General features: G+C 38.0%; 1 protein-coding gene across 1 annotated transcript; it reads right to left on the bottom strand.

Annotated features, from left to right (window-relative positions):
• Positions 1-300: 300 nt before the first annotated feature.
• On the bottom strand, positions 301-18,878 carry LOC104909732 (mitogen-activated protein kinase kinase kinase 5-like). Its single transcript, XM_010707246.3, has 7 exons — positions 18,711-18,878; positions 16,143-16,166; positions 7,007-7,200; positions 6,573-6,741; positions 5,628-5,734; positions 3,828-3,998; positions 301-469 (listed from the first exon to the last, which is right to left on the bottom strand). Exons 1-7 carry the CDS (start codon positions 18,831-18,833, stop codon positions 316-318), a joined length of 942 nt encoding a protein of 313 aa, XP_010705548.1. The 5' UTR covers positions 18,834-18,878; the 3' UTR covers positions 301-315.
• Positions 18,879-24,425: the final 5,547 nt, after the last annotated feature.

The following is a 24,425-nucleotide window of genomic DNA, read 5'->3' as shown; positions in this document are numbered from 1 at the left end:
CTTGATTTTTATTTTTATTTTTTTCAAGAATGCTAGCCAGATCCGAACTCCCCTTTCAGGTGTTCCTTCCTTCTGGCTCACAAAAAAGACATCACTGCAAAGAAGGGCTGCCAGTTTTCACTAAGCTCTGGTAACCTGTTAAGACCTTCATCCTGGAATCAGATCACCACAACAGTGCTCACTCTCAGCCAGGTGGGATCAGTGGTGGCTGGGGACACTAACTTAGATGTTCACATACTCACTATCGAAGCATTTATATGCAACTATCAGATTTTTTTTTTTCCCCTTGCGACAATGAATGGCGTCGTACTTTCACTAGAAAGCAAGTTCACTGAGAATTTGCAAGCTGTAATTACCAACTTTCCGAAGCTCAAAAGAAGTATCAAAGCAATGTCCAGCTGCCAGAAGAAGCACTGCATAATTGATTCCCGACTGCAGTGTTGGCTCTGACTCAAACGCCTTCTTGAACCTAGAGAAAACAAACATACAAGTTTGCTTTCTAAATAACGCAATCTAGTAGGGATATAATTATACTTTTAGGTTCAGTAGGTGTTTATCTTCGGTTTACATAGTAAGAATCCATGGAAACAAAAATACTGTTTTCTGCACATGCTTTTTGGCTATTTTTAGGAGTGAGTTACTTACTTAAGAGTTAGTTACTTATATATGCACTCTCTTTTCTTTTCCGTTTCCTTCACACAAGTACAGACCCTAGTTATCCACTCCAGCAAAGTTAGTATCTTATTGGATTTACAGTTTTTTCATTGAGATAAAAGAAAATAGCATTATCAGCTTTTAAGAGATCTTTTCACAGTTATATTTATTAATGGACTCTTTAATTTCCTCTTAAATATATAGATATTCACTAACTTGAGATTTTAGATCTGCTCCAGTGACATATAAGCATATCAAAATACATAAACACAGAAGCAAATGATACAAATGCCTCACTTCTGACATGAATACCTAAATTTCTCTAGCTCAGTGACAAATACAGAACTTCAGAATTTTATAAATAAAATAAACTTCTCCAATGAGCATCAAAAGGTGGAAACACATGTGCTGTCAATGGTGTTAAGCATATAGGCAAAGAAGGCAGATATGAACTTAAGCATACAAGATAGTTACGGCTTGCAGAAGCAATTGGTGAACAGCCCTCACAAAACAACACACCGATTTGAAAACAAAGCGTCACAAGTAGGCAAGAAGAAAAGGGCTACATTCCCTAACCCCAGGGGACTGAGAAATTTCATAGGATCAGAGAGCTTATTTCTTTCATTACACTCAGTCCTTGGCTTCTTTAAGCTTCAACTGACAAATAGCATTCTCCTTGACATAGATTTTGCAGCATGCACAAGAAAAAGCAATAGGAACCAACAAGAAATTTACGGACAAAATAAAAATGAAAAACACGCAATTATTAACTTTCAACAAATGAAAATAGCCAGTTTCAATTAACATCTGCTAATTGAACTGGTTTAAATTCAACAGGTGCAAGTGGTGTGCACTGTCAAGCCCTACATGACATAGAAGGAATCAGTGTTGCAGAAAAGCAGTCTGATTTAAAAGTCTTCCTATAAAGTTAGAGGTTGGCTTAGATGACTCCATTATAAAGGCCTTCAAGAAATTGAAAGCTGACATTTGGGAAAATGTTGCAATACAGATACTGAATAAGATAGGTAGCAGTAAAAGGATTGGAAAGATGACTTGATAGCATTGGTGAATCTGATTTTCATTGTCAGTATGCAACAAGAAAGTGACAGTTAACAATTAGACTTTCATTTCTTGTCTCATATTTTCATCACAGATGCCTTTTATTCCACTTTTCAGTTGTCAGAAAAATCACACTTCCTGCTTTTTTTTTTTTTTTAAATAGCCCAAAGTACCCTGACATCATTAGCTGTTGCAAAACTAACACTTCAGTTCTGCTGCCAAATTCTTATCTTATGCAATTCACTACATTTCTCCTGCAACCTCATTTCTCTAAGACAGAGATAATAACTTTTATCTCAACATAAACTAATGCTATTATGGAGGCATTGTTCCTGCACACACCTTCTTCCACTCCCACTGAGGCCAGGGTGCAGCACTGGTAGCAGCTTTGCTCCCAGCCAAGGGCTACCAACTAGGTTATGGCTCAATCCTTCAGCCATATCAAGCCTGTCATACGACTGACACTAGAATTCAAATCAATATCCAACATAAAGTACAAACTAAAAGCAATTGACTCCTCCAGAACAGGTTCCAGTCAAATTCCAGATTGCCTTAGTCTGGTCTAACTGGCCAGAGACTTCAAGGATTATTTAGGGGCTGCCCTGCCAGTGTCTTACCCAAGGCAAGAGCTGCATTTGTTCTCCTTCCCCAAGCTGTTATGACTACAATCATTGCATCTCATCGAGTAAATGAGCAACATGACTGATAAATGCATTTATTAAAAGCATGTTAAAACAGCTGTGTGAAACATCCTAGTAAGTAATTACGCCTACTAAACATATAAACTCACCTAATTATGTTTGAAAATCTCAATCTTTATCTGTTCTTAAAGCAGTACAAATGAGGAAAAAGCAAGATGTACAATCACAGACATAAGTTCATTTAATTTGTTTTGTCCACGGTGATGTCTAGTACTGTATAAAGACTACATTTTAATTTTTGTGTCAGCTAACATTAAACAAAACATTATTCAGCAACAATTTTGAACGTTTCACAGGAGCTTTGGCTTAGAGAAATTCTTTAATTCAAAATTATGAAATAGGAAGGGGGAATAACATGTTGAAATAGCAGGAATACAGCATATTTTAAGAGGCCAGTAAGGATTACAAAACTGTAAAGCATAACCAAGAATTAGAAATTGTTCATATATTCTAAGACTGTAGGTGGTGAATAATAATATATTTCAAAGATAACTCTAATCTGAAGGTTACTGAAAAAAGTGAAACAAGGGAAGGAGAATCAAGTACTTCAACAAGTAGCTGATGAGCTCAAGAGTAGAACAAGGATCCAATGTGGAGGATATACAACAAATATTGGAGGAATACAACAAATATTTATCTATATTCTCTTTCTGAACTGTAATGGAAAAAAGCAGCGCACCCTGACAAAAGTACCTAATTGTTGGCATTTCAAGTATGTTTCCTTTGGAAATTGAAGGCCTAACAGACAAGAGACAGAGGATTTTTTTTTTTATTATTTTTTTTTTTTAAATCTATTCCACATACAAGTTGGCACTTCAGCACATTCCAGAAGAAAAAGCATGGTAATTTTAGAGGCAAGTACCATAAGAATTTGTACTGCAGTCCACTGTAATATGTATACATTATATGGTGATGATGAGGTGATAAACCTTTTCCCAGCATGAGTTTACATTCCTTGTCAGCAAGGAAGACAAAAAAAAAAAAAAAGACAAAAATGGTACTTTCTAAGCATCAGCACAGTTATTCTTCAGCACCTTTAAGCATAGCTGGTAAATACCTACTAGATGCAGGTATGCCTATCGATTCAAGCCTGAATAACACCTGGCCCAGATCTTAAAAGAAATGCAGGAAACAAGAGAATTCACATTTGAGAAAGAGGAGAAAGATAAGCTGTGGATGAAGGCTACCTCAACTTCCAAGGCTCTGAGGCACTTGAAGAACTTTATGGAAGCAAATGTATGGACACCAGGAGTCTGTCATTCTTAACAAGTAAGGAAGGCCCAGATTAGAAGACATTGCATAACCATTAAGAAAACAAAATATTTGGAATGAAAAACAGTTGAATAATGTTCTCATTTAAAGAACGCATTCTAAAGCTAAGAAAAAGACATAGACCAGGAAAACATTACTCACCAGAAGGTCCCTTTGTCTCTGCTTTCCGTATCTATGAACCCAGATTCCAAAAACATGTCCTTGTAAATGCGACCAACCAGGCAGTACATATCTGAAGCTACTTGATCTTCTTGTTCTACTAAAGGAATCATAATTTCTAGAGCTTTCTGTCTGTCCCCAGGTAGATTTCGTCTATTCAAAATAAATATTCCAATAAAAAACAATAAAGTTAACAAGGAATATTTTTTCATGACCCATTTGAATATATAGTTATTTATATAAAAGATTATACGTATGATTTTAAATAAAGACATAATTACAGACTAATACAGAAATATATGCCAAATACGCTCCTAGATGCATTGAATTATTTTATAAACATGTTTAAAACAAAGATTTAGAAACATCACTACCAAAAAAACCTTCTTCATAAAAGCCCCCAAACATGTTATCTCTCTCATGATCACCTAGAGCAAAGCAGTAACAGCAGTAAGAATAGCTTCGAGAGCAATCCTTTGGGAGATCATAAAATACTTATTCACAAAATGCAAAAATACAAAGGCTGCTCTAAAAGCAATGTCTCCTATTTTGTCTCATGTTGGCTCATGATGTCTGACATGGTTGTTGGTGGTATGGCAGTAGAGGCTGAACCTTTTCTCCAGCATTCTATTACATGTTGATGCTGTGTGACAGATGGCAGCAGAGGGACAGTCTGACAGAATGGTATCTGACATGGAAGTATGTATGAAGCAGAGGAGTGTTGATGCATGTTTCTTCATGCAGAAACAATGGCACCCACTGACACTTACTGACACTTGCTGAACATTGATGGAAACCAAACAGTGGATGTGAGCACAGTGAGGTAGTGCACGGTGTGTTTCGGCAGTGGTGACAGTGGGTCACCTCTCCTGGTGCAGATTTTCACAAGCATGGCATGCAGGCTCTTGACCATCACAGTGAAAACGCATAGCTCATGGTGGTGGTCATTTGGAAAAATACTGTTTCATAGTTGAGAATCTGCTCTATCAAACAGTGTTATTGAGCTCTTTGTATTTGTTGTCGTTTCCATAGAAACAAATAGGTTGCTCTGAAAGTAATGCTTCCTATGTATATCTGAGAATTTCAATGCCTGCTGACACTTGGTCTGCTTCTCTAAACATCAAAATGGCCAAATCTTCACTATGGTAACACTAAGTGATCAGAAAATATCTGCAATTCCAACTGGAAAATTCCCTCTTTAATGCCCTTCCCTATTGCCAGTGTTTCAGATTTTTGGGAAAAAATCACAGTATAAACAAACAAAAAAGCACGAGGGCACGGCTCCCATTTAGCTCAAAGAAGTAGTGCATGTTGCTGCATGTGACACATTGCGCATGTTATCAGAGAACATGAAAAAAATGCATACTATAACATAGTAAAGTCTTCTGATTTTGAACTCAGACTTGAATGAGTGGATGTCTAACTCAGCACAAATGCTGCAATGCTGTCATGCAACAGCGATGTTAAAAGTGTATTTTACTTTTACAGATTCGGACACTGAAATGAAAAACTCAAATGCTGACACAGATCTGTGGAAGGACAAATAAATAAATAAAATCAGACATTCACAGTGAAGGAAGAGAAAAGCAATTTGACAGTATGAAAGGAAAAGGAAGCTTAGACTCATCAAGAAGGTCAAGAGTCCCTAGAACTGCTTCAGTGAGAACCCTAGACCTGTATACAAAGATTCCAGTAGGGACCTTTAACCAGGATTATCAGCCAAGCATTGAGTTTGCGGTACTGATTTACTACTTGACAGCAGTAGGAAAGGTACAGTCTTACCTGTTCAGTGCAAACGCATAATGTAACCTCACATGGTGGTGGGAAGCCAAGTCGAAAGTAGGCAGTTTTTCTAAAGTCTTCACCAGTTTCACAATGGAATCATAATCCTTCCAAAAGAAAGGAACAACGAAATTTTAAGCGGCTGTACTGAAGTATGCATATACAAACTCTTCTTCGAACTAAGGAGCTGGTATTTCATACTGGGATGTAAGTTACACGGATTTTACATTCCTCACTCTGAAACTATAAATGGCTTGGCACTCAGAGATGCGAATAAACAGAGCACTTAACACAGTTTGGATTCCTCTACTGCTTAAATATACATAGAGAAATTTCTCATTCCACATTTCATAATACAAATTAGCTTCAGGGCTGAACACGTATCAGAGTTCATATCAGATAGAAATTACAATGCTAATTGCATCTACAATGAAGTATTCCAAAACTCTTTGAGGTAAGCATGAGACACAAACAAAAACTAAAAACGCTTAAGAAGCAACAACTGAAACTATGTATAATAAAGCAAGCAATTACTAGTACCATTCAGAGAAGCTGCAATGCATACAAACATGTTATGTTGCCATGAGAAATACACATGGTGATAAAGCTCATAGTCAGAACGCAAACATATCAATTGCAGAACACTACCACGGCCTTTAAGTAAGGCACACTACAGGCTGTTTGTCATATAGCAATGCTGACATGGAGACGTGATGTATGTTACATATTTTTTAGGTGCTGTTATAGTGTATTTTCAGCTATGTAAAGGCACACTGAGCAATATAACTAGAAGTAAAGATCATCAGCGAAGATACTGCAACCAATTTTTTACTGGTGTGCATTATTTATATAGTTTCTTAGAAAAGGTGTGCAAAATGCACTACAGTTCCATTGAGAATTAACTTTATCACATTTTTAGATTATCTTTGAGCAGAGGATACACACCTGGATGTCTCTGTAGGACAGCAGCAAGTTGATTACAATGTCAGCAGACAAGACTTCAATATTATCCACTCGCTGCCGAATCCTCGCCAGCTCTGCTGCAAGCTCTTTGCCAGTGTAGAGGGTACGGGCCTTCCTAATGTCATTAAGGATGGATTCCCGGAAATACTGGCTGGAGAGGAACAACTTCACGTTAGCACTTTGTGAAAGATTCTTGCATTTGTTTTTATGGCCACTGCAACACTATCACAATACTTTTGCGAAACATTTAGCATAGAGCAACATTAGTGGGGAGAGTTGGTCAAGCTAAATTATTCATTAATTCATTATCAATTTGTCTCAACAGAAACATCGCTCACTCTGAAGGCAAGAGATCCGACATTTTTATTGTCAGCAGAAAAATACAATATACAAAGGGCTACAAAACATCAACTCACCCCGAGCTGGCCTGTGCCACCTTCAAGAGTTGGATAAATCGATCCACCAGAGGTAAGCAAATAGGCCCAAGCAGTGATTCAAAACTTGGCTGCATCAGTTCTGTTAGTCCCTTCATAAAACTACTATCGCAGCAGTACACCTTGTTATGCGGAGTTATCATGTAAGGAACAAAGATGTAGTTACCAGTGCACATCTGTAAGAAAACAAGGCACGACAGTAAGGGCAATTATGGTTTGGCAAGCCCAAACCTAGAAAAACTGCATAAATAATGGGTAAAATTGTACCTGTTGAAGGCAAAAGGGACAAAGACTTTAAATATGGAGCCTACAATTACATATATTCGATTTTCATCTTGTATATGATATACATCTGAAACGCGTATCACAAATGTTAAAACCAGTCATATAAACCAATAGCATCACAACAGGAAAATAGTGAGAAAATGAATCCACTATGAATCCAATATGAATACAAAACGACTCAAACAGTTCAGCATAACAAAGACAAATGAAATTCCCCGCTACGCAGCAACTTTAAGTAGGAGCTTAAAATCATACATATTTCAGAATAATCACTTATGGAATGTCTTAGAATTGTGAAATTGTATTGATTTACATATATCAATGTGACAGATACTCTGCAAAGAAAAAATAAATCATTTATCTTCCAGGAAACAGGGAGGCAAGACGCCTGGTGCCTGTGGTATGTGAATACAGATTTATGCCCACAGAGAACTTGCTGAACATTTGCGGTTCTGAAAGATTTCAGCTATAAAACAGCATACCACCAAAAGTCAGGAGACGTGCTGCCATTTGATTTTAAACTCACACTCCACTACTGAAGTGGCACACAGCCCAGCAAGAAAAGCCCTAAGGAAGCAGTTCTACATTTTGGTGCTTCTAAATTATTTCTAAGGCTAACTACTTTCTGGTCAGCTTCTGCTCTGCCAGAAGTCAATTCAGCAATGAGGACATCACCTCAGAGACTCCACTGTCAAGCAGGGCCTCATGCATTGAAACAGCACTGATTGCATTGTTTTTAAAAGCATTAATTCAACCATGTGCATAAAAACGCCATTTTAGCATGCATAATTAGATTTTAAAAAGATAAAAGGACTGAGGAATTCTAGACTGTATAAGTGCATACATATAGTTACATCAGTAAATATGTACTTGAGATTGGGAGCAAAATGCATAGCAATATATATATTTTTAAATTATGCATATTACACTATTAAAGCATGAGATCTCACTACAGAAGCAATCCCATCCCACTTCTGAGAGATACAGACAAATTGTGAAATTAAATTACACAAGACTCATTTTGTTCAACTAACCCAGAAGCTGGTAAGGGATTACTGCACACACAGACTTGTGAAAGGATGAATTTGGTTTTCCTCCCCAGCACCTGCAAATTATTACAACTGAAAAGCTAGGGCACAGTTTGCTGTATATGGAATGTAGCAACTCCAAAAAAAACAAAAAACAAAAAAAAACCTGAGAACTGGGAAGGGTATAATGGCAATATTTTTAACAGGGAATTAAGGGAGTGCAGTGCTAGAAATCAAACTGCTTGCCTTTATGATGGAGAACTGAATGAACAGTTCTGCTCAAGAATATGCCAGCCTGTAAGGTTAGCACACACTCTTAAGAGTGAACAGACAAACCTTTGACCCTGGTAAAGCCTAATAAGCCTTGCAGTCAAATGCAGAGAGGAAGTAATAGATTTGCTGGAACTGGTTTCAGCAGTTTCAGGATAAGGGTGGGCAATGACTGGCACAGGAGCCCCTATTAAGCACAGGAGGATGATTTATTTTTATTTTTATTTTTTTTAATAAAGGGAAAAGGCTGGGAAATCAGAGCCAAGAGAAAGGGTGAAGTAGCTACAGATATCCTAGGGCAAATATTTTACTTCCTAATGTTTATTCAGTGCATTAAGAATAAATTCAAGACGGCTTGCAGGAAGGCTTCTCAGACCTCTGGCATAGATCTTAGAGAAAAATCAGCTCTGAAAAAGGATGTTTCTAGCTTTTGAAATCCACAGAACCCAAACTTTCTTCTGGCATAATGGTCAGACCACCTATGGAGATAGTAATGGAGTCTTTGTAAATAACCCCACAAGTAGGAAAGCTGCTCTTTCTTCAGATCTCTGTGTGCACCTTCTCTAGGAAGAGGGCATCTATTTCAGTGGAATGAGAGAGCCAGCAGAAGCTAATTTATGTGCATTTTGCTTCATACTTAAGGCAAAAAAAAGGAAAAAAAAAAAAAACACCACCATCACAAAACCCAACCACAGCTACGTTCTACATTATAGAACCTGCTATTTCAGACACACAAACCCAGTAGCCTTCAGAAACAGAATACTGAAAGATCAAAGGAAGAACTTAACAATAAAAGGCAGAAGTATCACACAAGAAGAAAACAGAAGAAAGTAAAACAAGGCTCACAGCTCTCCTCAGTGTCCCCAGATTTCTCTGGTAACTGAAGGCAGACTCTCACCATGGTTCTGTGGTGAGGTGGGAACACACTGGCCTTTCCCTCAGTTAGGGCATTACTGTGGATGTTAATTTAACCAAGATAGCTACATTTTCTGATGAGTTCTGTGTCTCTGAAACATCTCAAATCTGTCTGAAATTCATCAGACAGGCAGATACAGCAAGAGGGTACAGGAGGGGAAAAAAAATACAAGTTCTTAGGTTTTCTTTTCTTTGGGGAAGGCATAAAGAAAAAAAAATGCCACATGCAGTGAAGAAATACAAGAAATAGTGACCTAATTTTCACTTTCCAAGTGAAAAAGTACTCTAGGTTTTTATCAGATGAACCTGAAAAAGGCAAAGATACAGTAGCTCAAGTGACACAAGGGAAAAGAAAACAACTAAGATGTATTATTTATCGAAGGTGAGTGGGGAAGGAAGATGTTTTTACTTAAAAAACAAACAAACAACAACAAGAGTCTTGCCCTCACAAAGTCCAGAGTCTCCCACTAGGAAGAAAATAAGTTTTGCCACTGTCAAAAATTCCAGCTACAAAAAACCAGATCCTTGCTGCATTTCGGCAGGGCTCTCTGTCAAAATACAGGCTACACTAACTTAAGCCAGGTGGTTTTTCTAAGACACTCTTCCTATCTGCTCACGCATTGCTTCTGATTTTGACTTATTCACTGCCCTGCTTGAATTCTTGAATTGTTCTGCTTGAACATTTTTCTCTTATCCTATTAAAATCTGTCCTGTAACACTCGATCCCAAATGTTCTTTCACAAACTCTGATATTCTTTCTTAAATCTAATAATTAACCTTAATCCATATTTTAAGCTGCTGAACACACAAGGGAGAAGTGCTATTTTCCTTTGATCCACTACTCTGACTCACTTTATTATGTACAGCAGAAGCAGCAGCATCAAGCCATTCAAGAAAAACAGGCAACTTTTGAAGGAGTAACACACCTTAAATACAATTGCATTTTTAAAAGGGTATTGATGTAACCGAAGTCATAATTGCAAGTAGCATAAAAAGGCTTCAAAAGCAGGTGGGAAGAGATCCTTCTCCCAGCCTAATCAACAAACAGTTGCTGGAAGTTTCACTTCCCAGCCTCCTCAGTTTATGAGCCCATCATTATTTACAGTTCAAAAGCTCACATCACATTAACGCTACAGAGTCATTAGAAGTGACCTGAGCTACAGGTTCAAACAGTTTCTGAGAGTATCAGGGCTGTGACAGACAAGGAATGCGCACACAGAGCACTGGGGTTTATCCTGATGCAGGAGAATACCTCAGGACATGAGGTGAGGCAAACCGGGCCCAAACTCTCAGATCACTTGAGCTAGTTATATCCAGGAGACACAAGCACACACTGAAGGCTTTGAGCCAGCACACTCAGCACCTGGCAACAGCAGACCACCTTCTGAAATCACATCCATATCACAGCCCGCATCACCAAACCAGTCAATGTAGCAGTACTGCTTGGAGTCAGTTATGCATGCATAGATATTTATCATCAAATGACTAAATCAGTAATCCATTTTTATGAATGTTTTAATTGCTATGTATTTTCCTAGTGTCCCTTTCTAACTTGCTGTGGAAAACCAAAAAATTCCAGGCTGCATGCGTTTCCAGTTTAGACACAGCCATAAGTTTATATTAATGGCTCTACCATTACAGAATTTGAGAATAAGTTATACTTGGCTAGATCCACTGGTCAGTGGAACATTAAGCACTCCCTTCTTGCCTGATACCCTTTCTCTGCTAATGAAAATAAATTCATGTTTCATTTATTTGTTTTTAAGAGGGATAATAAAAACACAGCACACAGTTATATTTTGATAATTGCAACAAGAACACATGCAAGCCCTTCTTCCAACAACCCTCTTTAAAGTAAGACCATTGCTTCTGTAAGGCATAGTTTCTTGGAAAAGTTAATTAAGAGACACCATGGCTAATTAGAAAGAATGTTGTGCAGTAAGGTGAACACCATCCTCTCCCTGACACAGATATCTCATGTGGAAAAGAAGGCTTCCCTCTGAAAGTTATATAGATTAAGCCAGCACAATGCTTTACAAAACAACACCTGAGTCCTGCTAAAATAAATCCCAGATCTTGAATTTTACTTCAATAGCAGAGAGAAACTCTGTAAAACCTGAAGAAGTTGATAGTGCCTAATCCTCTCATCCCCAAGACTCTGTTGGAATCACTGAGCAGTCAAAAGTCCAGACAGAAGAAAAATGCCTTCAAGGACAAAAAGCGCCAGAGAAGACCAAACCCCTGAAGACCAAAATAATGATGATTTACTTACACATGAGAGAACACGACAGAATTTCAACTAGTTGCCTGCTCTTCAGGTCAGCATCAAGTGTAATTTTTTTTTTCTTTTAATCAAATTAGTGGTGGTAATAAAAATAAGCAGTATCTGTCATAACAAGAGCTGTTCTTCCTGATGACTCTCCTCTAATTAAGATCAGCTTTTTCTCATTTTTCCCTACCATCTGAGGTTCATCTGAGGAATATCAATCTCTTCCTATTCCAATTGTTTTCATGATATTTTGATTAAAGGTAATTCTGTAACTGCTCACGGTGTTGCATGTAACAGATGGCAAACAAGTAATTAAACCTATTCCCTCCATCCCCGAACATACAGTAAATCAACATGTGCTGGTGTTTTAATGAATACAGGCTCAGTCTGGGCTTATTTCAAATCCCATTCAAATGAATGACAGCCTCGCTATTGATTGGAAAAGGAATAAAAGTAGCCCTCACACCTCAAATTAATTAAAGCACAGAGACTGGGTCTGATCTTTCAAACAATTCCCACTTTCTTTTCATGCCTAGCAATAACAGCCTTTTGCAGCCATGCCACATCCTAAATGCTTGTTAAAAATCAGCATACATTTTATACATCCTCACAAAATATTAATGAAGGAGGAAAAAAAAAAAAAGCTAAATTTTTCCAAGGAAAATATGCACCAAATATATCAATGAACTTAAAGCTTGGAGAGAAAAAAAAAAAAATAAAACAAAAAAAAAGAACAGTGATGTACCACAAATAACAATAAATACTTCAGCGGTTACTAGCAACAAAATATCCTTAGTGGTTATTTTTTCACATTTCTATACACTTGAATAAAAACAAAACAAAACAAAAAACAGCCCCTAAATCATTTGCTAGTGGGGAAAGGAGTATTAGAAATACTTCCCTCTATTGCTAGAAGGGAAGAAACCAAGAGCTACACATACCCCCATGAGATATATGCTATCTGTGGAGGCTGGAAGCTTGGTAAAGCTCCTGGCATGCCTCGTTCAGGACCACTTGCTCTGAAGAAGCACAACTAAGCTGATCTCCAAGCTGTGCCTTAAACAGGAGGCAGCTCCATCCTTAGGAGAGGCTGTGGAAAACCGCTACTAACTACAGATTTGGAGCCCGGTGAATGACAGGAAACACTAATAAGAGTCCTCAGCTTACAGCACTAACCCCTGTGCCTTACTGCTAACCCCATGAGTCAGCTGCTTAGCTGAAGAGTTCTCATTCAGCCCTCATCTCTGCTCTGATCATCAGAGTGGCTTATCAGGGAGTCTCTGCCCCCAACTGCTCCTGAGGCAATGCATCTCAATAGCATGGTGTAAGCACAGAGCCTGGACTGGAAAGGTGTACACTGTCAAGATGTTACTGTGTTGGCTGCAGACTTCATTACGTTACAGTACAGTCAAATCCCTCAGATTAAGCAAGAATTTAAATTCTTAAAGTGGAAAAAAAAAAAATTGCATCAATAAATCACCATTTACTGTTACTTGACCCACAGCTTTTCTCCAAAGTCAGTAAGACTCAAGCCAGGTAGAACTAGGCCAAATAAAAAGCCAAGCAAAGCACAGCCACAAGCTGTAACCTTTATACCAACTTGTCTTCATGACCGAAACTCTTTACTAGCAATTTCTAGAATGCCTCTGCTGCTTGGTTGACCTCAAAAATCAGATAACAAGAAAAAATAAAATTAAGCTTTCAAATATCAAAGTAACTGCCTTCTGTCAAAGTATCACTCCCTGTAAAAATGTATGCTTTCTGATATCATTGCAACGTTTGGAAAAGATCCAACTAACCAGCTATAAAACCACATGTAACAGGAAATGAGCCCATGTTATCTTTCCCTGCCCTGCCCTGCCAAGCTCAATGCAGTTCATGCTAGCTATGCAATGCTGTATTGACCATAACTTGGAAGCACAAAAATCCAGGTAGAACAAAGGACAAAACAGTTGGTAATGGATTTTTTTTTTCCCCTCTCTGAGCTCATTTTTAGGAAGATAGGGTTCAGGAAAAGCAAACAAGCCATTTCAGTAAGACAGATCTATATATAGATAAACACACATTTGTTTTACAGGCTTTTAATCTACTGGTGCCAGGGATACTATTGTGCTGTTATGGCTGATGTTTGCATGCTATTAAAACACATTTTCTAGAACTGCAGGTCTAACATTTGGTTTTATTCCTACACCGATTTAATTTTTTTACCCCCTATCTACAGCATCACCAAATGATTTATGTAGAGTGGGTATCTCCCTTTGTTATACCAATTTATGCAAGACTGTGAATTTATGAATAAACATGATTTTCATGAAGCAGGAATTATATTCAGCAATTAAATACACACCAACATTTTGAAAATTCTATTTCCAGGTAATTTGGCTCATATCATGCCAAAAACTGAGGGGGGAAAAAAAAAAAAGAAAAACAAATTTGTTTTTGGAGTTGCTATGCCAGTTTTTTGGTTTTTTTTTTGTTTTTTTTTTTAACTTGAATTCTGTGCTCTAATCACTAGGAAAACATTTCCTCTCAGAAAACATGTTATGTGGGTGTGCTTGAAAACATCTGAGATTCTCAAGGACCACACTTTTCGTGGCATATATTGAAACATTTCTAAAAGTAGTAAATGACAGTTTCACAGCCACCTATCTGAATTTAAACAGAACAATTCTTTCTCAAACAGATAAAGGCCAAGTTATCATTCCGTTCCTGCAACTTCAGAAGCTGTCACACAAAAGTAGGACGAGACAACATTGTCCCTTTATTCTACTTCACAAGCCACCTCCTGCTGGTTTCCTGCTAACAGAGCCATTTCCCCAGTCCTCACATAGACATTATATTACATATTCATCCGTTTACCTAGATCTCTGCCATTGTGGGTCAAACAAACAAGTATGTGATACACGCATTTATGAGGAAGGAAGAAAGGCCTCACTGGAAGGCCTCACTGGTCTGCTTCTTTCTGGGTGAAGACCTAACTGATCACCTACCCCATTTTCATTGTAGAAAGGCAAGAGATTTTTAGCTTAACACATCATTTACAACATTCTGAGAATCACTGAAACGCACTTAAGAGATGCACAGACATCCATGGAACGTGCCCTGTGCTTCCATTTTTTTTAAATCAAAAAACACTATGTAATTTAAAACACAGCATTATGGCCAAAGCTCTCATGGGATTTTAAAGCCTTTAGAAATTCTATGAGCTATAGTGAGTAACTGCTGCCATTTCAATAAAAACTTGCTTCATATAGGTAGAAATCATAAGTCCATGAACTGCGATATTAAATAAAACAATGTAAAACCCAGGAATATTGCAGTTTCTGTGGCAGTTTTAACACACTGGGAAATAAAACCAAACCAATTTCTAAAATTAAATACTTCATTTGCCCACAAAAACAATTATACAAATACAGGAACTGTGCAGCACCTCAGGATACCGGCACAAAGCCAACTACCTGCTACAAAATTATATCTTAACATATATGGCTATCAGTACATCCCCAACTGAAGCCAAGAGCTCAGCATACCAAATATACATTCTGACGTGACTGGCCCTGCTGCTCCTGAACAAACCACATGGAGAAACCAGTGCTCACAGCCAGAACTCTGCCCACATTGAATGTAAGAGTGAAAAAGGAAAGGGAGATTTGCAAGGCCAACCTCAGAAACCAAAGGGATAGAAAATTCTGGGATCAGCACTGCACAAGGGCTAGTAGGCTCCCAACCTTTGCTTCCAGAAATAGACACACGCACTTTCTCTTTCTCAATATATATATATATATATATATATACACATACACACACACACACACACACACACACCTTCACAGCTTCAACCACAGGTTTCTAAAATGAGCATCAGTTTCCAAACAGTTCCTTTTCAATAGGGGGTGGATTTTTTTGTTTTTTTTGGGGGGGGTGTTTTTTTTGTTTGTTTGTTTGTTTGTTTTCCTTAATCATTTCCATAATTTTTTTTCTTTGAAAAACAACACCCTCACAAACAGAACAAACAAATCCAACAACAACCTGAAGAACACTGCACAGAGAAAAAGAAAATAAAAACCTGACAAATGAAAGATGAAAGTAGCGTATGGGAAAAAAAATAAAATATGACAGACAAGTAAAGGCAGCAAGGAGAATACCAGTGATAGTTGGAAACAAGGTATGAAGTGAGCCTGGTACCTAGCAACAAAGTGATACACACAGATTCGCTGCTAGCAGCTTCAGAACTCTGTAAAATACAGTAGGAAAGTGTTAAATGATTCAAATGGAAAACATGATAAACAACATGAAATGCCACAGAAGTTTGGAATGCCTAGAATTCATCTGGCACACAAATCATACTCACATTATTCTTCTGGCAAATAATTTCCTAGAAAAAAAGAAAGAAAAAAAAGAAAAACATTGATAACATTGAACAAATACTGGAAAAGATATCTGATCAGTACGATTTTCTAACTTTAAAATATACAGACAAAAGACAGAAAGAAGCTGTTTGATGCATGTTATTTTAGCCTGCCAAATCAATGGAAATCGGTATTGTCTCAAGAGAGACAATCCGTAATTGAAAAAGATTGCAGAACTAAATAGATACATACATCCTGTATATACACATGGGAGCACATGCAGTCCTGAAAGGGACTGTCCAAAAGTCAGCTATTAATACATACATATTTAGCTTTACAAATATTATCTTCCTGCCAGTAGAAAAACCTGTAAAGGGTACTAAAAACAGTACTTCTAGGAAGTTTCAGATATTCCTAGCTTGCAGTGAAAGTCAACCAATTCAAGTTGGCTGAAATTCATGTTGCTCAAATAAATCTGATGCAAAGAATATACAATTTAAACCACAATTTAAATGCAAAGTTTCAGAGAACGAGAATCTAAAGCACACGTGGATAGGAAGAGGTGATTCTTGCACAGCAGTTGGGTGATACAGCTCAAGAAGCCACCTGAAGGCAAACCACCTGTGGGAAGTGGCCTTGCCTTCAGGAAATTCTGCCACTGCCAGATTTATTAGCTATACTATACTTCTGCCACAGTGACCACTGAAGAGCTTCACAAGTCATATCACTAAAAACAGAGGCAGTCTCAAAGCAAGGCACCTCATACTTTCCCCATTGCAAGTTTCAGACTTCCATGAGCTTCTTTTCACCCCTAGCTGAGGTGACCTATGTTTCCTTATATCTTAATTAAATCACATGCTGCAGTTGTGTATTTCCTACATTTCCATAATCACTACTTTTGTTTTCTTCAATTTACAACCCTCACATACAAGATTAAAACAGTGCACACACAAAGCTTACCCATGAAAAAAAAAGTTAACTAGTATACTGCACACTCCTGCAGCGCTTCCAGTCTAACTGCTAGCTGTAACACATACAGGAACACTGCCTCAAAAGATGTTCCTGCATGCCCACAACTATATTATTCTCTTCATTTTTTAAGATGGTCACCACATAATATGGAAAGGGATTTGCTTTTCGAAAAATTTTCTGCGAACACTCTGCAGAAGCATGGGCTCAACTCAAACCTAAAAGAAACTGTGGGCATTGTTTCTGAGTCTATCAGTGGGCATTATAACAGCAGCAACTGGGAAAGTGGAGCCTCACAGCATAGAATTCAGATTCCATCAACACCAGTGGGAACCCAACACATGACTTGTTTGCAAAGTCCAACTCCTGAACTAGTAATAGTTTTTCCCAAGCAATGCCTCACTCCTAGCAAACTCTCAGTGGGAGTCAAATGTTTGGCTCCTCTGTAGTACAGTGAAATCCTGCTCTGCTTATACCATAAACCACTGTACTTCCACAATTGAATTAAATCCAAAGGTGGATCTTTTACAATGAGCGGTTTTATTTTTAGGGCTTTTATCTGAATACCCTTTGTTTTGCACACAGAAGGGAAGTAATTGGATTACCACCATTTCAGTTGGCCAAGATCATTTGGATGGAGGCACAGGGAGAAGAAACTAAACTCAAGGTATTTCTGTCCTACAGGAGAGCCAAGCTGCAAACAGCCAGGCAGAATCAAAACCAAGTACCTTGCATTAGCCAGAAGCAGTGGAAGCAAACCCTTTGTAAGAAGCAGCAGAGCCCAGACTGTAACCTGACTCATCAAGCTGCTTATTGAAAAGCTTTTCAGCAATGCCTTGAGCTTAACTGCAATGGCATGTAACACCTCTTGATGACAGCTAATGAATCTGAGGGAGTGGAAGTAATTTAAAAACTGCTATCCAAATTGTCTGCCCTCTCACAACCTCATGGAAGTCAGCAAAACTTTAGTGTAGGATGGAGCAAGTGTCAAGTCCTCGGCTTCCACAGTTCACAGCTAAACCACTACTCAGCATTCAGCCAGCCTACCACATGGTGAACATTGTCACTGAGAAACAGGGATCAGTTGTGTCTAACAAACTGCTACAGTGTCAATAAACTGCAGCAGAACAATCCTGCACGTGCTTGATATAAACAACTGTAACTCAGCAAGAATTACCAGTGACCACCTGCGGTCCCATCAGGACAGAAAACTGCTACTTTGCACTAGGACTAAAACATCACACCTTTCTTAACCAATTGCTCTTACTGTTAACGCCAAATAACGAAAATTCTGTTGAATGAGAAAACCAAAGATTTAAGTTCTCTCCTGAGATGTGTCAAACTTCTGTTTCCATAAAGAGCTACTCAATACCAAGGTATTTAACTGACCATGGTAAAGTCACCTACATCTTTCTCTTGGGAAAAAATGAACTGAGTTTTTCAGCATTGCACTGAAAACTTAATTTTTAGGCCTCAGAATATTTTTGTTATTCTATTGTGAAGCATACATGTCTTCTGTATTTCTCATGGAAACACAGAGTCTAATCTCAAGGGCAGAACAACTGCAACTTCCCCTCTTGCACTTTTTCATTCAGAGCTACCTTCAGCGACTGCAGAGACTCAGAATTCGTATCACAGTAGAGGATAATGTTGTTAGCCATACTGAAGCTCTCTCTGACTCCCAGGTGGTAGAAGAGGGAAGGCTGACGAAAGGCATCACTCATCTCTACAACAGCAATATCTGTAGAAAGAAATGAAAAATGGTCAATGCCACACATTTCTAACAGCCACATATTTCTATGCCATTTCTTTCCATTTACTTCAACTTCCATCAAAGTGTTTGCTTTTTAAGTAGGAAATTTTAAGTAGGATTTTAAGAAGGAAATAGAATTATAAAGGGTTTTCCCCATTTCAGTTATGTCTGAATTTTGACTATAGTCAGCAGGATGTGGTTTAATTTTTTTCTTTCTGTTCTTTCCTTCTTCACTTTCCTCCCCACCCATTCTCTCCTTTACATGAGACCTTAACTTCCCCAGGTAAAAAGTGGTGAAACATCACTAATCATAAAAAAGCAAACAGTTCATTTGGTGCGATGGAAAACAAAATTTGTTTAGTTAACCTCTATAAGGTAAATGAGGACCTCATAGGAAAAAAAAAAATTGTATTTTATTTATATTTTCACCCTCCATGCAAGGTACAATAAAAATTGATTTAATTAAGTACACAACTGCATAATCAAGAACCTTATCACAGAGTCCTGTTCACAGCAGATTTGACCTGCATGAACAAAACTAACTTCATGCACAAATGCCTGCAAAACAGGGCATGCAGTCCTCTGCAATGTCTCTTAAAATGCATGTTTCATGTTCCCAGAGTCACGAAGTAAAAGTAAAGCATGAGGAAACTACAACATATCAGCATACATAAGGGAGGCTTCTTTTCTAATAGGCAGAATATTTCCACTACAAACGTTTTGTTGGATCAAGAGGGTAAACTAACTAAAATGACTCATCTCCACCTCTCCTGCAAACAGCCTTCTCCCTCTTGGGATATATTCTTCACCCAATCCCATTATTTGGTGTTCAATTCAAAGAAATGTAGTAATGTGAAGGAAAAAAAAAAGAAAAAGAAACATGGTCTTCTTCATCTCTCCCTGCTTTCCCTTTCTGTGAACTCTTTTACAATAAAAGACAAGCTCTGCAGACAAAAAGCTTATTACCCTGATGCCCTTTTACTAAGAATCAATTACATAGGTTGCTCCAAATGTAATGCCTCCTATTTATTCCCATGGAAACTACAACAGATGCCAAGAACACAATAACACTATTCAATAGAACAAATTCTAAAATCAAATATGAAGTTATTTTCTTTAGACACCTCTTAATTTGTGTTCTAAGAACACCTCTGTTCAATTCTACATAAATATCTGAAGCATGGATTCCTCCAAATCCATTTTATTGAAGTAGAAAACAAAGCGTATTACTAGAACTGTACATAGATTGATTTTTGTTAATTTTCAGAAATTGAAATGTCACAAAAGCCCAATAAGAATAAGAACAATTTTACTAGACATTGCTTGGGTAGGCTTTTAATTATTGAGGGTTGATTATTTATTTATATATATTTTAGAAAGTTGCTTAAAAGCAACTTGCTGCTGCAAGTTCTATTTTTAACTGCTCTTATTCACATAAAAATCCAATCTTTGGAAACTGCAAGCTGATGGTACATTTCTGTTACCTTGAGCAGGAGAAAAACTTGTGCAACTTTCCATTACTTACTTCTCAAATCTTGCAAGATAACCACTAGAGTTGCGAAACTAACAGTGAAAGAGAAATATTACTTAACAAAGTGATAGTACCTGACCAAAAAAAGAACTCAGAAAATACTTGAGGAAACCTGCATTAAACTGGCAATTTCCCAGGACCGTGAAGAAGGAAAATTTACACACAGACAGGCACACACACACGCCAGCAACAGCAAAAACCAAACCAAAAACTATCACCCTTACTACTGTCAAGATGAGATGGCCAAATCCATTTAATACAGTTGTTAGAACAAATCAGACTTCCCACCACGTTGTAAGAAATGTTCTTGGATCCTGACCTACTCCTCAAATCAGACCAAAACACAAAACAAAAAAAGCCTGAGGCTTGGGCTACTCAAAAAACAGAGAAGCACCACGAGGTCCAGTAAACATTTGTAAGAAATATGACACAAAAATGCTGGTATAAAGTGTTGTGATTATTATTATTATTTAATGTAACACGGGCTTGCTTTCTTTATATTTTAAGACTTCTGTGAAATACAGGCCTTTCAGATAACCTTGTGCAATAGAGAATTTTTTTTCACAAGGAGAGCTCCAACTTCTGTGTAGTGTTCCTCCTCACTCTAGTGGATATGTATTTTAAGATGAAGCTGATATTTATTACAAAAAGATCAGATTTCCAAAGTCTGCACTAGTCCTCTGGGGCTGATACCATAGTTTTCAATGGGAACAGCTCAACTCATACTTGGAATTCCAACAAACCACAAGAAGCACGTGTGCTTTTGTGATCAGGTGTCTATCACACTGAAAACAACAAAAAAAACCTCTATACCCTAAGTAAACTCCTGCAACCCATTTTTTACAATATTCTTTCAAAACAGCTTTGACCAAAGGAGGAAGCAAAGTATGGAGCATTGGCCAGAAGCTCAGAAGTCAAATGCAGAGCAGCAAGCAGAAGCTCATCTTCTGGGTGAAATTCAGCTGTTTTGTCCATCTTTACCCATTTTTTCTATCTCTACTTCTTGCCCGCAAAGCAACGGTAGTGGTAATGACTCCTATAAGGCACCTGAAACATATTGTCAAGTACACCTAAGGCAGTTAAACACCATATTGAGTTACATAAAGTATGATTAGAAGTTTACAGGAGCTGAGCAAGACTAACGTTTTCCATGACAAATCTAGCTCAAGTAAGTATCCATAAAAATTCTCACCAGTTCAGATGAGCCAGGGTTTAACATAGCATGAGACAACTGTTTGGCCATCAATATATAAGCTGCTAGAACCCTACTTAGCAGTCTCTCACTTCCACCAGGTTAGATTAGTCTAAAACTGTGCCGTAGTGAAAGATACACAATTTCACAAGTAACAAAAAAGCATTTTGATACAAAGTGGAAGCAACATTTCCACAATAAGAGCGGAAAAATAAACCCACTCAAAGCATTTGCAGTTTCAGTTTCAAGGCAAAAATAAATAAATAAATAAAAATAAAAATTGACCACGAGCTCCAATCAGAGTAGAGCGCTCTTAACACCTAAGCCCCAATGTACTCTGAAGGCCAAGAGCTGACAATTCACTCCAAATGCTTTTACATATCTATGTTCCAGAAAAGTCTGTTCAGACTGAGATTCACAGGCTAGCGAGCAGATTGGGTATGGATGCATGCTGTACAAAACAGGAGCAAGAGACAGGGAAGTGGAAGCACTGAAATTCTTGTAGCCACACAGGAATGAATAAATTTTAGTCCTTACTTACATCTTGCACGTAAGATTAAATGTCACATTTAACTAATAAAAGCAAGAGACTTGTTTACAGACCACAGATACACCAATGCTATTTAAAGAAAACAGGGACAGGATGCTCTTTTTTACTAGTTATCTTAGACATCCATAGATACAGAGCCTCATAATAAATCTTACAGCAAATTATTGTGCCTTGCTAGCTTCTGAACATTAAAGAAAGTCTAGTCACAGCCTTCTCTCTCACCACTTTAAGCAACTGCCATGCCTATAGTGATGATCTGGAGCATCAACATGTGCATGAGAAGTGTAGCTCTGGCTGAGACACAGAAGCAGCGTAACTGCAGCAGCATGCAGCTCAGTCAGTTCTTGGTGTCCGTTTCACAAGCCACAACTTCTACCTGACCATAACCAAGCTGTCTGTAATGAAGCTGCTTGTGTACAAATAAGCCAGGATAACCACACTGAGCTGTGGACATAACTACAACCACCAAGCAGTACTACCTCACATTACTAGGCTAATTGATGTCTATACTAAAAACAGCTCAAAATACAGTCACACAACACATGCAAAAGAACAAAGTGCTACTGCACAGGGAGTCTGCTTGTAATTAATCTCAGAAAGTAGACTTGTGTGACAGAATTAGAGGTAATTGGCTTGATTCTTTCTGCCCAAGATGCAGCAGAAGCTCAAGGACACATCTCTGTGAAGGCTGGCATATATTACAACTGTGTGACAAACATTTCTTATCCGCAGTGCAGATCCACTTACATCTTTTTATACTACATGTACAAAGATCATGAACTTCATACATAACATCTCTACTAATTACATTTTCTTAGCATATTGCAAGAACTTAAGATCATGTATAGTAATGTGGTCAAGAAGGGGAAGTGTCCATTTAATGTATATAAAGCCTTTTTGTCTTGGTTATTACCAATGCCTTTAGTCACTAAGAAATGCAGTGGCCAAAGTTCAACTCCTGCTTATTGCTTAAAATATAACAGGGCAAAGAAGAATGTTTAAACAAACACAAGATATTATACACATACACCCTACTTTTTGATACTGTCTGCTTACAACAGTGCTGCCAGGAAGAACAATGAATACAAACAGATCAGTTGTAAAATTGATGAATGTTTATGTTTGCTATTATCTTCTGATTAATTAGTGCACAGTTGTTGCTTCATATTCATTGTCCCACAGTTAATCAGGACAAAATAAAAACTAATTACTATCAGCAAACTCTGGGATAGGCCAATATTTATGGTTCCTTTTCTCTTGGAGGTTAAAACTCTTTCAACAGAGGCACAAAACCAGACTAAATTTATTTGAACATAAGTTTGAGTGCCAATCATTTTTCATATTGTGATAACAACAATGGTTTCAATAAGCCATGATGGCATTCCCTATTGGGTGAACTTTCAGAAACGAGCAAATGGAAAACATCCTCACCAACTCCTATACGGTTCTCTGTTTTTGACACAGATACCTTATTCCCCACCAAGAGACTGCCTTCTTCAGTTAGGAAGCCCGTTTTGGAAATCACAGTACAACATCAGTGCAGCTCGGTAGATTGGTTCTGGTGTGTAAACCATAGCATCACTGACTTGTCAGCATCAGTGGAATCAGGCTTATCTTGTCAGGAGCGTCTCATGCATTACCAGGACCGGAAGCTGCTGATGGGAGTCACTCACATGAGGACACCTCAACACAGGGGAATGGTCGACCTCTCCGGAAACCTGTCTGGCCAAGCCGGTCTGTCGGGAAAGGCTAGCCAGAAAAAAGGCTTTGTAGAGGTATCTGAGGTTTGGGTATAGTGGGAAAAGTGGGTATGGACAGCACACTTGAGCTTCAGATACTAGAGGAAAAGCAAAATACTTGTACAAACTACAATTAAAGTGCAAAATACAAGCAAAAGCACTAAAAGCTAACACATCTGTTGATTTGCTATTTCCTGTTGCAGACTTCCACTGTCTAGCATTTAGTTCAGATTTCTTATTCCAGCACCTTATGTCACAACCCCAGCAGACCAGGTCAGCACAGCACTGGTGACACCAATGCTCTTGGGAGCTTTCTTCTTTAAATTACTGCAGTAACCCTGGATCAGGTTAATTACTTTTATGAAATGGAAGCAGAGATTCTGCATCACTAACGTACAATTTAGAGCCAATCTTGCAACCTACTTGAAGGGGAATTCCTGAGCTCACATTCCTAGCTGATGAACAGGTATCTCATTCTGGTGAGCATCCCATTCAGTTTGCTGTGTAGCACAAAGCAGAGGCAGAATTAGGCCACCTAGTACTCCAAAAGC

Source organism: Meleagris gallopavo, chromosome 2, assembly GCF_000146605.3.
Source record: "Meleagris gallopavo isolate NT-WF06-2002-E0010 breed Aviagen turkey brand Nicholas breeding stock chromosome 2, Turkey_5.1, whole genome shotgun sequence".
Taxonomy (NCBI): Eukaryota; Metazoa; Chordata; class Aves; order Galliformes; family Phasianidae; genus Meleagris; species Meleagris gallopavo.
This window is presented reverse-complemented; position numbering and strand designations above follow the sequence as displayed.